The 17,865-nt window shown below is 34.6% G+C and overlaps 1 protein-coding gene and 1 pseudogene across 1 annotated transcript; both read right to left on the reverse strand.

Annotated features, from left to right (window-relative positions):
• Window positions 1-254: 254 nt before the first annotated feature.
• LOC107018626 (protein unc-13 homolog) lies at window positions 255-6,739 on the reverse strand. The gene is made up of 5 exons (XM_015219156.2): window positions 6,320-6,739; window positions 3,893-4,759; window positions 2,972-3,427; window positions 1,492-1,681; window positions 255-1,408 (listed from the first exon to the last, which is right to left on the reverse strand). The coding sequence occupies exons 1-5, from the start codon at window positions 6,737-6,739 to the stop codon at window positions 477-479; spliced, it is 2,865 nt and encodes a 954-aa protein (XP_015074642.1). The 3' UTR covers window positions 255-476.
• A 7,018-nt stretch (window positions 6,740-13,757) lies between these two features.
• LOC107019399 overlaps window positions 13,758-17,865 on the reverse strand; it is a 32,189-nt pseudogene continuing 28,081 nt past the window's right edge.

The raw sequence follows: 17,865 nt of genomic DNA on the forward strand, positions 1-17,865 counted from the left end.
GATCTACTTTTCTTTTTAAATTCTTTTTAAAAAGAACGACCTACCTATTTTCATTTTTACAACATTTTAATTTTAGTTTTTCAGGTGATATGTTTATGACTACAAGATTAAAAGACTTTATGGTATATTTGTTATAACTGTAATATAGGACACAAGATTAAAAAGTCTTTTATTTTCTTAAACTTGATATCAGATCAACTAAACCATTATTTGAACTACTATGGTTTGTTCCCCAATTGAAGCAGTTAGGCATATCTATTGAGCTGGTAATGTATTAGTAGCAACATGTGATAATTTCACACCCATTACAGTAATCCTCAAAATCTTGCTTTACAAACTGACCAATTTTTTTCTTCTTTTCACGTGCTAACAATCGTATGATATGCCTCAATAAATCAGAAGTATTCTGTACAAAATAATCACACCACAACTATTATGAACAACCTAATCTAAGATACACCTGGTGTACAAAATAATCACAGTTTCTTTGGCAAGTTGTATTTCTTCTTTAGAAACTTAGAAGCAATTTTATCATTTCGATAACACAGAACGCGCATAATGGTGCTGAGCTCAGTTGGACTCCAGTTACCTGATGTAGGAGGCAAGGGAAGTCTGGATTTAACTGAAGTGCCAAAATTATCTTCAGTGGCATGTTCAAGTTGCTCAATCAGAATAGCGGTATCAGTATGGAAAAGAGGAAGAATGCCTTTCAAAGTAGCTGAATACTTGTCTACAAGGTCAGTCGGTAACCCATCCCCATCAGACCAGAATAGATCCATTAGGAACTTTAAATCTTCATCTATAATTGCAGCATCAGCAAGTGAAAAAGCACGACAAGGTCCTCCAGCCAACAAAATCAACAAGAATCCATCAAAAGAGGCTTTCATTACATTAGTGATAACACGTGTCCGGACCCTGTCATGAACTGTTGCCGATATGATCTCAAGGTTATTCTCCAGCTCCTGGAGGAAAGGTTCAATCCGGGATGATGAAACATCTGCTACATATAGATAATCCCAGAAGATATGCCTCAACTCATGGAAGATGATTTTATATGAAATTGCTTCAGAAAGCTGCTGGATCCCTTCCAAACAAGAAGCTACTGACAGCTCAAAACATTTGCCCAACCCATCAACAATATTATCATCATGAACACGTGTATTATCCCTCAATTGAGAAATTGTCCTTTTCTCAAGTACATCTAATTCTTTTCGTATGGAATGCAAAGTATTTATACGGACACACAACTGAGGTATGCTGAAAGAATCATCTCCATTAGTGGTCCCACTTTGAGATTTCCTATACGAAACCATAGGAGATCTCTCTTTCTTCCTGAACACACGGAACTTTGACCCAGTTGAGCATCTAGTCAAAGCAGGCATAGTCGGAACAAAGGCACTTCGAGATCCTGCAACACACTAGAAATTAGTGATCTACAATGTCAACTATCACATCATTTATCAATACATGGCAGCCAAAATTAATATTTACCACAGCCAGATATAGCCTTCAATATGTAGTTCTGCAGGCATCTGTCAAGACCATTCATTAATTCTGGAAGCAAATCTGGATGCATAGGTATCGGTAACAAAAAAAATGCTTCAAAAGTCTCATCAATACTGCGTAGGACCTCCACTCCAGAGGGAGCAACTCGCTCTTTATTTGCACGAGGGTTCCAAATCTACAAAAGGAAGTGAAAGATCAGGTGATGATGTACCACTTTAGCTATCTGTCAAGGTTTGTATACAGCACATGACCAAGTAGCACCAGCAGACCATATCCAATATAATAATAAGATAATATAAATATGACTTGAACTTCACAATTTCTCTTAATCCTCCGCCAGGGGGAAAGTAAGAGACTCAGGAGATAAAAATGTTATTTGGACAATCTCTTTCTCTCTCTCTCCTCTCCTCTCTGTATAGTTGGACGGGGGATGAAGGACAAAGAACAATGATAATGAAGACAGATCCTATCATTATTTTCACCCTTTTGACTTGGCAGGAAGCTTCCAGGCATACCGGATGAGTGAAGGAAAATCTGAGACTTCAGTAGTTGGTTAGAGTTATGGAGGTATTAGTACGGTAGGAAATAGTAATGAATGAACCTGTGTATTATTTTATGCATGTGTTAGTTATGCAGGAACTAGTTATTCATGTACTTATTAGTTATTCCACCTTCTATCCTGCATAAATAATACATACATTCTCTCATAACTTATACATGTATTAGTTATGCAAAATTTTAAATTGTTACCTAAACATCGTATTAATTTTATATATAAATAACTTGTTTATTATCTACCTACCAAACATCATATTAGTTATACACAAATTAATACATGGAATAACTTGTTTCTTATCCAGCTACCAAATGATCCCTAGGTTAGAGTTATGCAGGTATTAGTAGTACTTGAATTAGTTATGAGGAAATCTCTATACAATTTTATGCAGGATTTCAGTTATTCATGAATTAGTTATTTATTCCATCTTCAATCCTGCATAAAATAATACACATGTTCTCTTATAACTTATACATGTACTAGTTATACGAGTTTCTAAATTGCAAATCAAACACCATATCAAGTCAATCGAATTTTATACATCGCAAAAGAATATTAACACACATGATATTACTTATGCACGACTAAATACATGAATAACTTAGCGCCTAACCATCTACCAAACGACCCCTAATTACAAGATAGTTGTATAATACTGGGTATATTTGATACTATACTTTTTGCAGTGGAGAGCGGACTCTCCCTCTTTCCTTTTGTATTATTACTCAATAATAGGACCAAAATATATAATACAGGGAAAAGAATTATCTGAAAGAAATTTTTTCAACACCATGACCCCAAAACCTTCATTTTCTTACATCCAGATTTGACGAAAGAATGTAGTGTTCAATGGTGATGGTCCATGGCACTAGACATAGTTACAATCCGGCAACAGAGAAGGAAACATACCTCTTGTTGCAGATTCCTGGTGACCCATTCCTTAAGTCTGTCCACTCGAGTACTTATCCATGATTTTACGAGGTTTGCGATCACAGCTTCAGCTTCATAAGGAGTCATCTCTGTCATTAATGACTTTCCTCCATCTTCACTGTCAACAGCATCCACAACAGCCATCTGTACAAGATCTTTCTCCAACTTGTCAGCTGCTATCAGCACCTGTACAGCATCTGGAGTCAACTCACTTATCCCGGAAACAAACTTCTTCAGCTCATTTCCATAGCAAGCATGAAGTGTCGCAACAGCTACACCAGTTGCAAGAGGGTGCCATCTCTTCAGAACAGCACTATATATCTCTTTCTCATTAAAAGCCAGATCACTAACATTTTGGGCAAGGATAGAAAGGATAGGAAGAGGATTATGCTGTTGTTTAGACGATTTTCTGCTTGATATCAACCTCTCTTTTCCCTGTCTTTAGGCAGAGTAAGCAGAGTTAGTCACTTTTCCACCAAAGGAGTAAAAGTTTAACTTGTGAAAGTTAGAGGTCTTAAATAACAAAGTACAGACAGGATGATTAAAACATCAAGTGTACAACAGCTAGATGGAGGATGATTGCTGCACTGAAACATAATATTCAGCACAAATATAGATTATCAGTAGAATCCTTATGAAGCTCTACACTATCAGGAGATTGTAACTGTCACAATGACAGAAGCAATCCTCTCTACAAGGGGGAAGAAAAACTCTCACTTCAAGTCAAAGTGTAGCTGAGATAAGAAATATAGGGGAAGCACCAATGACACCATTCTAGATTCATGAGAAAGATAGCCGAAAAACACTGAACTACCCTTAAATTAATAATGCAAACTGGAGTTCCTGACATGATGTGTGTACTCCATGATGAGATTTACCAAAGCAGGAAGACTAACTTGCCTGAGAGAAGGTGCGAATCATCGAAGCCCTGATGTAACTATCAACTCTGCTAAATGCAACATCAACCTCTTTACTCCTTTTGTGATAGTTGCCTGAACTGTGTTCGACCAAAATTTCCGTAGCTGATAAACTCATAGAGAGAAGACTTTGCATGCTATCAATGTTGTCCCTGTAAAAGCTATCATGATATACAAGCAGCCTTTTCTCTGCCCAACCTACGATCAGACCAAGTAGAGAACTCAAGGTCTGAGAGCAAGTTGGGTGTTTTACTGTCTTGGAATCCTTTGCTACATCTGACAACAGATTATCAGCGGCAAAGAGCAGCTCTTTTTGAACTTGGCTGGTTGCAACATATCGATGAAATAAAACCCATGAAAAGCAAATATTATGGAACATCTGGTCTATACCAAGAACAACCCAAGTTTTTTTAATGATTTCTAAGACCTCATCAACTTCTTCAATAACAGAGATCTTATCATTCACATCAAAACAAGCTTCAAGCAATATTTGGTAGAGTCGGAGATTCAATGGTGTTCCATCTGCCCAATGGCATATCTCAGGGCTCGACCCATCAAATGATCTGCAGGCGAGGGACGTGGAAAGATTTCGTAGTTCTAGCATTGATTCACTGTGCTTCGTAGTTTCCATGGGTTTCACCAGAGCCCCACGTATAATCTGCTGAAGCTGTTTAGGACGTGTATCTATCTCATCCAGCGGCAAGCATGGATGCAAGACAAGTCCAGCCTCTAGTAGCTTCAAGTTTCTCCTCTGCCACACTTCATATTCCTGCGGATTTGGAAAATCTGAGATTTTGAACTGCTGTAAGAGCTCCAGTGGTAGAACCATTGACTCAAGACGTCTTCCAAGCTGGTAAGTAGAAGAAACAAACTAATCACTAAGCAGCAGCATAAAGAACATTGCTGTAGAATATTGATCTATAGTGTATATCGAATTCATTTTAAATGAATCCATCAAGTTTAAGTAGCTGAGCATACATCTCATCAACAAGCAAAAGCTTTCTCCCTCCATAGAATCAATTCTCAACCAATCAATGATAAGTAAGATATGTTGGGTTTTATTTGCCCTAAATTTCTTACCATAAATAGGTTTTCCTTTTAGGAAAAGGTTTTGGATTGACAAATCCTTTTCTTGTAGGAAAAGGTTTAGGACTCTATAAATAGAGGCATGTTCCTTCTAACTTAATCAGCATTCACAATGTAGTCTTAAGGGATTTGAGAGTTGTAGTTAGAGGGAGAATTTGTGGGTCACAAGCTTGATATGTTATCACTTGTGTGAACCTCCCATGTATTCCGAGTGAATTGGTTGAGGTTGTTTCTCTCTGTATTTTGTACTCTCATATTTATAGTGGATTGCTCATCTCCTTTGTGGACGTAGGTCGATTGACCGAACCACGTTAAATTTTTGTGTCTTTTGGTATATTTCTCGTTGTCTTCTTACTCGTGGTCTTTTGAGGTTTGCTTTGCTAGCTTCCGCAGTTACACCTCCTTATTTTCGATCCTAACAAGTGGTATCAGAGCCAGATTCAATGACGGAGTCAGGTTTAGTGGTTCGATAATTGATGATTGAACCATGTTAGAAAGAGGTGTTCATCTTGGCGGGTGTAGTTCTAGCCGCAACTATTTTGACAGTATTGAAGATTTTGTTGGAGAAATTGTTTCAGAGAGGTTCTCTGTGTTGAGACATAAATTTTGCAAAGGAGATTATGGAGAGGAGAAGCAAGTTGTTGAAGATTAAGTGAAGAAGGTGGACAAATTTATTTTGTCAGAAATTCAGGCCAAGGGGGAGATTTGTTGGGTTTTATTTGCCCTAAATTTCTTACCATAAATAGGTTTTCCTTTTAGGAAAAGGTTTTGGATTGACTAATCCTTTTTCTGGTAGGAAAAGGTTTAGGACTCTATAAATAGAGGCATGTTCCTTCTAACTTAATCAGCATTCACAATGTAGTCCTAAGGGTTTTGAGAGTTTTGGTTAGAGGGAGAAATTGTGGGTCACAAGTTTGATACGGTTATCACTTGTGTGAACCTTCCATGTATTCCGACTGATTTGGTTGAGGTTGTTTCTCTCTGTATTTTGTACTCTCATATTTATAGTGGATTGCTCATCTCCTTTGTGGACGTAGGTCGATTGACCGAACCACGTTAAATCTTTGTGTCTTTTGGTATATTTCTCGTTGTCTTCTTACTCGTGGTCTTTTGAGGTTTGCTTTGCTAGCTTCCGCATATACACCTGATATTTCAGATCCTAACAAGATACCCAAAATGTAAATAATGGAGGAAAGAGCATCCGTCTGTTGCTGCAAATTAGTTAGTGTCTCCTTTGCTTTTCCCAGTAAAATACCAAGCTTTGGGGGCAACAAAAAAAAAATTTAAAATCAATCAATGAATGCACAAATAAAGTAGTATAAACCTGTCCAGCAGCAACTCTCAAGAAGGCTCGTCGGACCCTAGTATCAGTTGGCTCTGAAATCCCCATTTGTACCCTCATAAGCTCAGCAACACCAACAGTAGAAGCTTTTTTCCCACTCACCGATTCTAAATTCTTCTTCAAACCAAGCGCCTTCTTCACCTTACTAGCCGCCTTGGACGATGATGATGAGGTAGACGATTTAACGGAGCTGGAAACATATTTCAATGTCTTGCCAGAGTTAAAGCTCCGGCAAGCACCGACAAGGATCTCATATGCAGTTTCCCGGAGCTCCGATTGGGTCAAGTCTACGGCCAATTCTCCAAAGGGGTAGGTAAGTTCATCGGAGGGTGAAATGGCAACTTTTTTTGTTGATACTGTCTGTGCCGCTGCATCTCTGTATGCATAAGACACCATATCCATGAACAATGAATATCAAAATTTCAGATTATTTTTTCGTTGTAGGTTAGGTTTGTAAATCAAATGAAAAGTGATGCAAGAAATTGAAAGCGTATATATATATAAATTATAGATATAAAAAAAGGGTTGATGATGAATGATATTCAGGTTTGAGGTTTTCAGAAAAAGGGAATAGTTGAGAGTGGGGCCTACTAACTTGGCGAGCGCGTTTGGAATTTTTCAGCCTTGGTCAAAGGTTTCCATAGAAGCATTCATTTGGTACGACAATTTCGTGATTTAATAAAATAAAATATATGTTATTTAGTTAAGTTTAAATAAAATAAAACATAAATTTAAATATATATATATATATTGGATTGAGATAAATTCTACATGTATATATTGAATTGATATAAATTTTACCCAAAAAATATGATAGACTATATTTTAAATTCAAATTTGAGGTTTAGCATTTGCTATATTTTTCTCTAATTTTGATATTGGAACGGGTTTTCAACTTAAATATTGATGCTCTTAAATTCAAACGCTCTTCCGCAACCATTGTGATGGTTGAGTAATTGCTCACCTAATTTTGGAATAACGGCTAAATACGTACTCAACTCTTTAAATTACTTAAATATATCCATATAAATACCTTATCGTTTTTTTTGAATTATCCTCACAAACGTATATTAACAATTCTATTTTTATCCTTGAACATGTTAAACTAAGCTTATTTCATTCATGTATTTCGCCAAAGAATATATATATATATATATACTAGTTTCACGATACGTGCGTTTGCAGGGGCGATTTAATATTATTGGAGGTCTAAAGCGAAATTAAATTTCGCCCTAAAATAATTCATACATATTTATTTAAAAAATATCTAATTGTTTAGATGCACATAATTAGTTCAATTTTTTATACATGATTTTGTTTAGTAGTTTTTAATTTTTTTTAAAATTAATTTTAGGTAAGATTCTATCAATTCAATGCTAAAAAAACATCATTTTACTAAAGCAATCATTATATGAATTGTTAACATAATTCTATATGTTATAAGTTGACAAATTTTCAGAAAAAATAAGAGTTGGAACCATAGAATCTGACGTCAATAACTTGATAAACCTAACTTTAGCTGAAAATTTAAGTAAAAAAAAAATGTGATTCACTTTGTTCAACATTGTCCGACTAATGAATCATATTTTTGATAGAGTATTACTTAGGCCTCATTTGTTTTCATTAAGATAAAGACCTCTGAATCTGAATACACGTCTAAATATTAAAAATGCATTAAGAGTTAGGTGTCTAGATCTGAATACACATCTGAATTATTAAGATGTTATCTCCAAATCGTTTATTGTTTGTTTTCAATATCTGAATGTTTATATTAATGAGACATTTTACTAATAAAATGTTATAAAAATTCATCTCAACAAAAAATATTACGGTTTGATTTTTTTAAAATCAAAATTATCAAGCATAACATAAAAAAATCACAAATAAAAAGTATTTTATAGGCACAATATAATATCAAAATGTTCCATAAGTATGATAAATAAGAGTTGAAAAATAATAAGTAAGGTATAATATTATTAGCGCCTCACATATAGTTTGGCTAATTAGAAAAACTAAATAATTCTTATCTTTTCTTCGATAACCTTAATCTAATTCTCTAACTTGTGAACCTCTAACGTCATTATATATACTAACACGTGTATTGTATAATGACTCTTCTCATCCAAGTCCATCTAATTTTTTCATATATTCTTCAAATGTAGGTGGCGAACCCAGGAGTTGAACATAGGGGGTGCACTACTATGAGTGACCCTAGGAGTGATACAAAGGTAACGTTAGCAATATAAGCAAAATACAACATCTTTGTTCATACTATACTCCAACTATCAAGAATATGAACTCTTAAATCATGTTTTACAAAATCGATGCATTTTCATTCCAAATCTAGTTTGGGAATATTCATTATTACTAATATCCGGTTGACAAGGCCCTTGTTGAATTTAGTGTCTTTTCACTTCATTTCGTATTCTAGGGCTATATTTTTCAATGGATTTTTTTCTCCGGGATCCGGTTTAAGTGATTGCACATCAAACACGTCTATAAAAACGCGAAGAATTGTCTATAAAAATAGCACTTGGTTGAGAAGAATTATTTTTCGTCAAAAGTCTATCCATCTAAATCACAAGAATCAACAACAAATTATTACAAAAAAATATGCTTATAAAGAAAAATTTATCAATTTACGCCTAGAAAAAGTTATGATGTCAACTTGGTATAATAGAGGTGTGTATAAGTTGACTAGTAATGGGCAATACTCAATATCTAGCAGTTATAATGCTCTACTGGAAAACATGAATGTAATGAGGGAAGCAGACCTGATTTGGAATTGCATAATGTTACCAAGACAGAGAATGATTAGTTGGTTGGCGTATCAAAACAAGTTGTTGACTAAAGATAGGCTATAAAAGATACATATTCAGGTAGAACACACAGTGTGCTGCTTATGTGATGACGGAGTGGATGTGTAACATCTCATAATCCTAAATAGCTAGGATCAATCAAAGAAACTAAGAATAGTTATTTTTGAAAGAACAGGAAAATTTTGGAAATTTCCTAAGTTTAGAAAGTGAGTTTTGGTCATTTTCAAATGACCATAACTTCTAGCTCAGTAGGATTTAGGAGCAGATCTTTATATGGATGAAAAACCCTTGGGAAGATCTTTCCAACTGTGTCAAGTTTACGCATTTTCGATGTTGTATGAGGGAGATACACCTTTCGTAAGTTGGATTGTTAGACTGAGAAAAGTCCAATCTGGATGTTAGTAAGGGTAAAGTAGTCTTTTCACCCATGTATTTGCTAATTCATTTTAAGGGTTTATTAGGGGTAACCAAGTCCCAGTTCAGTTTTAGAAAAGTTGAGAACGCTTAATGCTTGGGGAGAAGAGAGAAGAGAAGAGGAAGATCAAGAATTCTTCAAGAATGCTAAGGTTTCGCTAGTGGAATTCGTCGTGGATGATCCCTATCGAGGTATGTGAGATCTTTTATGTGTAAATTCATTCATTCACACACCAATATGTTTAATCAGAAAGTTTTGCATTGATTAAATGATGAATCTTGAATTTCTAGAGGAACAATTGTTGAAATCTTGTTGGTAGAATCGTAGTGTACCTTTAGTGGATTGTGATTCGTACTTCTAGGCTGTTTTACGAGTCTAAACTATTGGATATTGAGGATATTAGTGATCTTAAGTGTTTGGGGAAGATCCATGGAAGTTTGAGAGGTTTAGAGTTGAAAATTGGAGAAGAAAAGTTGGAAAACCCGTCTGACAGGCTCTGGGGCGCTGCGCCTACCAGAGCCCCTTAAAACAGACTTTGTCCGTCAGGCTCTGGCGCACCGCGCCAGCCAGAGTGCCTGAGGACAGTGTTTGTCCGTCAGGATCTGGCGCCCCGCGCCGGTGTCACCTGGAGTTTCCATTTCTCCCCCATCTTTTCGTACTAGTTCCTAAGTCATGTACCTATCATTCCGAGTTGATTTCAACACTCTAAAGTACATCTAAACATCATGAAATCATCCATAAACATGAGATCGTGATCCATGAATCCATAATACAATTCAAGAAAACTTAAAGATCAAAGTCAAAGAAGCTAAGAGTCAAGTCTAAAAGTTAAGAAGCAAGTCAAAACGAGTTCTTAAAGTTTCTAACAAACCTTTTTAACTTTATTTTAAGACTCAAGTTTCAAGTTAAGCAAGAGCAAAGAGTTGAGTTCATTCTAAAAGAAGTATAAGGGGACTAAGTAATCCCTAATTTAGAGTTGCAAATATTTTCACATATAAACAAGTAAAGAGCCTTCGCGCTAGTTTTCAGATAGAAGTAATAGTTTTAAAAAACGAAGCAAGCATGGAGACTATGATTTTGAAGAGAGCTTTTAATGCTAAGTTTTGAACGCCAATCTCAAACCACATAATCAGTATATTTTTAAAACGTAAGAGTTAGTATCTTCTTGGAAGTAGTATTGAACTCCAATGTGGTGAAGCGAGTTTCAGATTAACTCAAGTCTCCATGAAAACCATATAGTCATCATGGCTAGAAAAGGGTCATACTTTTTAGATGAATCATTTTAACAGTTTAATAGTGGATCCATTAGGCAGTTCAGGTCCTATACTCTGGTAAGATTAGGATGGTCGGGCAGCGTGGGCCGAATAACGATGTATCATCATTATAGCTCTTAAGTGATGGCTGTCGGTTAGAGAAGCTTCCACAGAAGTATTGTATTTTCATATACATCAGTTATTTGTATTTTACATACATCTCAGCTATTATTTGTATACTTGTATACATTCATAGGTTACAACATGTTTTAGTCAGTTTTTCTTTATATTGTATTTACTTTTAAATTGCTATATTGAATAAGAGTTAGTAAATCATGAGTTGAACAGAGCCAAGGTAAGTGTTCTTTCTTACCCCTTTTCAAGCTTAAGTGTAATTTAGCATTCTAACTCGCATACTCGTACATTCAATGTACTGATGTCAGTTGGCCTGCATCGTATCACGATGCAGACGCAGGTAACGAGGATCGACATCCAGCGCACCGTTGATCCGGTTGAGCATCCCAGATTCAGTTGGTGAGCCTCTTTGCATTCCGGAGGACATCTTTTATTGCTTTCTAGTTAGTTCAATATAATGTTGTGGGGTTTGTCCCAACATTCATCATAGTCAGTTAAGAAGCTTCATAGACAGTTAGTAGTTCAGTAGTTTTTACATTTTCATTCTTATGCTAAAGACTTGTGTTGCCATTTTGTCCAAGTTGAATGTTTAAATTTTTAGAACATTACAAATCAGTTCAGTTAAGTTCTCTTATCTTTATAAGTGTGATTGTTATCTTCCGCTGAGTTAAGTAAGTCAGGTCAAGAGTTCGCTCGAGTGTCAGTCCCGTCCAGGGTGTAGGCTTGGGGCATGACCGGATGAGACTGATCACCATTTGTTTGTTGAATGCAAATGGATTACTGAAGCAAGGACTGCATTAGCAACATGGATGGGAATGACATTCCACAAAAAGCTTTTAAACAAACTCTACATGGATCAAAGGAAGACACTTGAGGCAATTCAAAAAAGAAGTGATGGCTGCAATTTGAGGAGCATTAGTATATTATACTTGGCAGGCTAGAAATTGAAAAGTATACAAGCAAACAATTGTAAATAATAGAGGTATAGTGACATAGATTCAAAGAGAACTGAAAGAAATAGTGAGTATGTTTAGTTGTACAAGAAATCCATGCTTGATAGATAGAATTTGTAACTAGAATAGGCTGTTGGTTTTGTTCCTTTTGCGAAGTCTAGGTTATTCTTGTACTCTTCCTAGAAGGTAGTAGAAAAACAAGATGCTCTTAGTTTGTATTCCTTATTGGTGTTATGGTAAAATTTCACATTTCATTAAAAAAACAGTCTTATATTTTGTTTAGTAGAATTGTGCTAGGGCTTTTTTTTGTTTTTAAATTCAACTGAGAAAGGATTGTGACACATGACAAAAAAGGGTGGTTAAGAAAGGGAGTAGGGCCAGATGAGGTGGCAAAAACAAAATTTTATAAAAGCAATTTTTAAAAAGTTTTTTAAGAGAACAAAAATTATTGTCTTTACTGGGAATCGATCTCACGTTTTCACGCAAAGATGCACCCACAACAACTTTTAGTTGTTAGCTAGCACAAATAAATAACGGAAAAGGACCTAAAGTACCCTCGAAGTATTGGGAATGGTACACAATTACCTCATCCACATATTAGCCCTCAAATACCCTTCCCATCCACCTTTGGGTCCAAATTACCCCCTTCATTAACATAGCATAATTTAAAATAATTAAATAATACTTTAAGTTACGTGGCACCAAACCATTGGTTGTATTTTAATTATTTAATATAATTTAAACCAATCCATTATCCACCCATTTTTAACTAAACCCGCCCCAAATGTTATTAAACCCGCCCGACCCACCCAATACAAAAATCCATCTAATTAAAAGAACCCTAAAACCCAAATAAACACTGTAGTTCTTCCAAAAAGAAAAAAATCACGATCTAAAGAGGGGGGTTTAGAACATCAGTGTTCTTCTAGTTTGCTAAAGACAAGGAGAAAAAGTAGTTGACAAAATATAAGGAGAAAAAGATTGGCAAGCTTAAGGCAAAGAGGGGCAAGCATTAGAAAGTAGTTGCTAAGTAGTGATTTTAAGTTTTTGTTTAGTATGTAATGGCACAATAAAACTTCTTAGTTTGCTATATTTGGATACTTAACTCTTTATCAGTGGCCATGTATGTTAATGACAAATTAGTTTGATAATGTTTTGTGGGCTGAAAATGTTGTGACCTGAAAATTTTATGAATGCATTCAATAGTTTATCTATAAAATGTCTTGTGCGATTGCGTGATCGAGTACATTATGAATAATGTTGGCTTCCAGAAGTATTGTAGTTTTGAGTAATGTTGCGTAGAGAGTGATTATTGTTCATTATACTTTCATTTATTAGTTTATCTGAAATTGAAATGGTAGATTGTTGGTAAATTGTTGATCTGAAGTTTGCCAAAACCAAAAAAATGAACAGGTTTCTACCATATTAACAGCAATCCAGCAATCCTTTTCTAACAAATTTCCAAATAGTAACAATTGGGCATACTTCATCACTATGACACAACTTACTCCTTTTATTGATCTTGTTTTAACTTGTTATTGCCTACCAACTTAGTGATATTACCATCAACAACTTCACTTAAAATTACCATCATCTTCACTAAAAATTACTATCATGAGGATTAACAAAATGCACAAACTCTGCATAATCAAAATGCAACAAAGTGCAGTTTATCAAGCTGCGAAATTCTTCATTAGTAGACGTAACAACAACCTACATCATCTTGACAAATTTTCATAATAAAATGCAGCTTATAAAGCTGTGAAATTCGTCATTACAATAACAAAAAATCACAAAACGAACATAATCTAATAATACTAACTTAACAAAAACAATAACACCACACTACATCATCTTGGCAACTACAAAACCAACAATAATAGCCCAAGAAACTACAATCAAACTTATTAATTGATGAACCATCAACTCTAACTTCGAAACCTTATCATCCAAGATAGATACTTTCTTCATCAATCCAATTCCAATAACCACAAGAATTTGTCCAAGACGACGACATTTGTAGAATCGACGTCCACCATTTTCAAGAGTTGTAGCAGCAAAATATCTTGCCTTAAATCCATCCACACTTACATATACGGTACTCTTTTCTGACGACTCAAAATTCTTGTCGTCGGCTTCCTCTCCCTGTAGGTCGAACTGAATTACATCCACCCTCGAGGTAGAGTTAGTTTTGTAATAGGAGCCCCGTTGGGCCTTTATGGAACTTGGCCTGCTTTTGCATTAACTCACCATTTGGTGATTTGGTTCGTAGAAGCCCAAGTATATCCAGGAACTCCTTTTACACGCTACGTTATCCTCGGCGATGATATCGCCATCGGAGATGAGCGGGTGGCTGAGCGTTATCGCGAGCTAATTCCACCACTGAATGTTCCATTTTTGTTGGAGAAATCGTTAGTATCGTCAGTTGGTGCTTTGGAGTTTGCTAAGCGTTTCTTCGTACGCGGAGTGACTATGGATTTTTTTTCCTTTCTCCTGTCACATGTTAAGATCCTTAGTTAGTTCCATATCCCTTGTTCCTGTAATGAGGGATATTATGTCTAAGATTCTTTCATTGTCGTATCGTTTATGGGAAGTTGGGTACCGGGTGTATACTCGACGCATGACGCCTCTTAGGAGACACTGGAATCGGCATTTCCTCGTCTTTCACTCACCGAATTGAAGTTCTTTAAGGGAGGAAATCAAAGAACAAACAGACGTTTATAACAAAATGAAGAGAAGAACACTGATGTTCTAAACCCCCCTCTATTGATCGAATTTTTTTTTGGACTGTTTACTTGGGTTTTAGGATTCTTTTAATTAGATGGGTTTTTGTATTGGGTGGGTCGGGCGGGTTTAGTTAAAAATGGATGGGTAATGGATTGATTTAAAATTATATTAAATAATTAAAATACAATCAATGGTTGGGTGCCACGTTATTAAAAGTATTATTTAATTATTTTAAATTGTGCTCTGTTAATGAAGGGGGTAAATTTGGACCCAAAGGTAGATGGGAAGGGTATTTGGGGGCCAATAGGTGGAGATGGAGGGTAATTGTGTACCATTTTCAATACTTCAAGAGTATTTTAGGCCCTTCTTCGTTAAATTTATGTTCATCGTAGCAACTGTCTACATACACACACACACAGAGCAGTAATCATCATCTCATCAATTTCCAATTCAGACGAATAAGTTTTTTTCTTCCCAATTTTTTTTCCAGCTGAAACTAAAGATTGAGATGGAGAATTATTAAGCTTCATTATTTTGGTTATCAACTAGTTCAACAACAATAATATATATTAGTGTTATCTCATAAACAAAATTTGATGATCAAAGAGTCTCAATAAAATTATTGGCTTAATACAAAATTCTAATAAGAGACCTCAAATATATATACATAGTTATTACTTTTAGTTATGAACAGTATTTCTTCACTCAAAAATCTTGATGAACATCAATACACTAAAACAAATTTTTGCAACAAGTGTTCTTGACAAATATCAATACACCCCAAGAAAATTATAAATATAAGAAAACACTTGTAAAGATTATGAAAACTTACCAGTTCAAGAGGAAAAAATTGGTGTTTGATTGAGAAAAGAGAGAAAGAAAGTTTGTAGTTGTGAGAGCAAAAGTCATGCAAAGACTTAGAGAGACGATACAATTTTATTTTATAACTTATTAAATAAGGCCGAATGGCGTTAAGACTCTCCTACAGATCTGATCCGTTCCGACCTTTCCAAGTCCATTAAGAGGCTTTTTAAAAGAAGAAACAAACGAACTCAATGGGCTGAATATATATATATATATATATATATATATATATATATCGGAAAAGGGTCTAAAATATTCTTGAAGTATCAGAAATGGTACAAAATTACCCTCCATCCACCTATTGGCTCCAAAATACCCTTCTCATCCACCTATTGGCTCTAAAATACCCTTCTCATCCATCTTTGGGCTCAAAATTAACCACTTATTTAACGATTTTAAATTTAAACTATTTAAATATTTTTTAATACACGGTGATTAACTATTTGTTATAATTTAACTTATTAATATAATTTGTTAACCATTCTACTACACAACCATTACTAATTACACCATACCTAATTAATAAATTCGCCCCATTATTAATACACAACAGGAAAATTACTACCAATGAATGTTTCTAAAATTTTAGGCGAAAATGTCTATAAAAGTATATTATCATACATTCAAGTCGTCAATCAACACATATTATAATTCAAATGTCCAAATGATAATTACTGATAAACATAAAAGTCTACTATGTTCATCTTAATTATTCATTCGCCTCAATTATGTGATGTTACTTAATAGTAATTTTTTTAAAAAAATAATATATTAAAGTTTGAATACTTAAAACAAATAATAAATATTAAAAAAATTATATTTAAAAAAGTGCATGAATTAATTCAAGAGGTGCTACTTCTTTAACTTTAATCATAAATTTTGAATTCAAGCTTAAACATAATCCTATTGGAAGTGTCCTCCTAAATAATCGGCTCAACCTAAATTTAATTGGGGCTTCAATTCGGACTCAAATAATTTTGAATGTCATTTTCAGGATTCAATAATCGTCATGCTTTAGAAGTGTTTAGGGCGATTTTGATATTAGAAATGGTATATTAATTGGGTGGAGCTTGATTAGTAATGAATGGGTAGTGGGTTGATTTATAAATGATATTAATAAATTAAATTATATCCAATAGTTGAGCGCCAAATATTTTTAAACATATTTAAATAGTTTAAATTTGATACCGTTAAATAAATGGTCAATTTTGAACCCAAAGGTGGATGACAAGGGTATTTTTGAGCCAATAGGTGGGTGGAAAGGGTAATTTGGAGCCAATAGGTGGATGGAGGATAATTTTGTACCATTTCCAATACTTTAAGGGTATTTTAGGCCCTTTTCCGTATATATATATATATATCGCCCCTGGTTGCACGTGAACGCACATGTCTATCCTATCATATAGTATACGAAGTTGTAAAATAGAATAAATCTTATTAGATTAAAATTTTTTAGTAAATAATTATAATTGAAAGAGTATTAGACCAGTGTTTTTAAATGATTAATACAGATTTTCATGGAGTTAATTGTTTTTCTGAGACAAAAATGACCAAATGTCATCGAAACATTTCAAAATGCATTCAAAAATTTAAATATGGGAGAAAGTAATATTTCATAAATGGTATTGTTCTTTACTTTACTCAATTTATAAACGAACTTAACCAACAAGACAGAAAAATAATATCAAGGTGAAAAAAATGGCCAGCAATAACTATTCCTCTAGAGGTTATGACTGTAAATGATGGACATCATTTAAGTACAACTATTCTCTTAGATATTAATACTTGAAATTTAATATGTGCATACCAGTAAGAACAATTGTCATAAGTATTTTAATATTTTATCTTTAAACGTGATACATGTTTTGCAAAATATTATTATTCAATTAATATTTGAGTAAGGCTATGATATAGATGTAATTTTACAAAAAAAGAAAGTGCACTTATATAGTGAATGTGCCACGACCCAAAACGAGCCGCGAGTGGCACCCACACTTATCCTACTATGTGAGCGAACCAACCAATCTAAACCCCAACATTTCAACCATAATAAACAAAATATAATGCGGAGGACTTAAAACTCATTAATATAACCAATAAATAACTTCTAAAATTTAATACTTATTATTCCCAAAATCCGGAAGTCATCACCACAAGAACATCTATCCTCAATTTACTAAATCTAAGAGTATCTAAGAAGCTAAAATAAATGAACGGCTAGTCCATGCCAGAACCTCAAGGCATCAAGACATGAATGAGAGAGAATCCAGTCCAAGCTAGGAACAATAGGTCACCCTGAAATCTGACGTGATGAAGACTGGCTAGAGTTGAGGACGAGTTGAAGTCGATGGCACGTTTGCTG

The sequence above is a fragment of the Solanum pennellii genome, chromosome 5, assembly GCF_001406875.1.
Source record: "Solanum pennellii chromosome 5, SPENNV200".
In the NCBI taxonomy this organism is placed as follows: Eukaryota; Viridiplantae; Streptophyta; class Magnoliopsida; order Solanales; family Solanaceae; genus Solanum; species Solanum pennellii.

Excerpts from the sequence above, each read along its gene's own strand:
- LOC107018626 (XM_015219156.2), bottom strand. The coding sequence starts at position 6,739 with ATGGATATGGTGTCTTATGCATACAGAGATGCAGCGGCACAGACAGTA. Across the intron at positions 3,428-3,892 it reads TGATTCGCACCTTCTCTCAG|GGAAAAGAGAGGTTGATATC; the intron begins GCAAGTTAGTCT and ends GCCTAAAGACAG. Across the intron at positions 1,409-1,491 it reads GAAGGCTATATCTGGCTGTG|GATCTCGAAGTGCCTTTGTT; the intron begins GTAAATATTAAT and ends AGTGTGTTGCAG.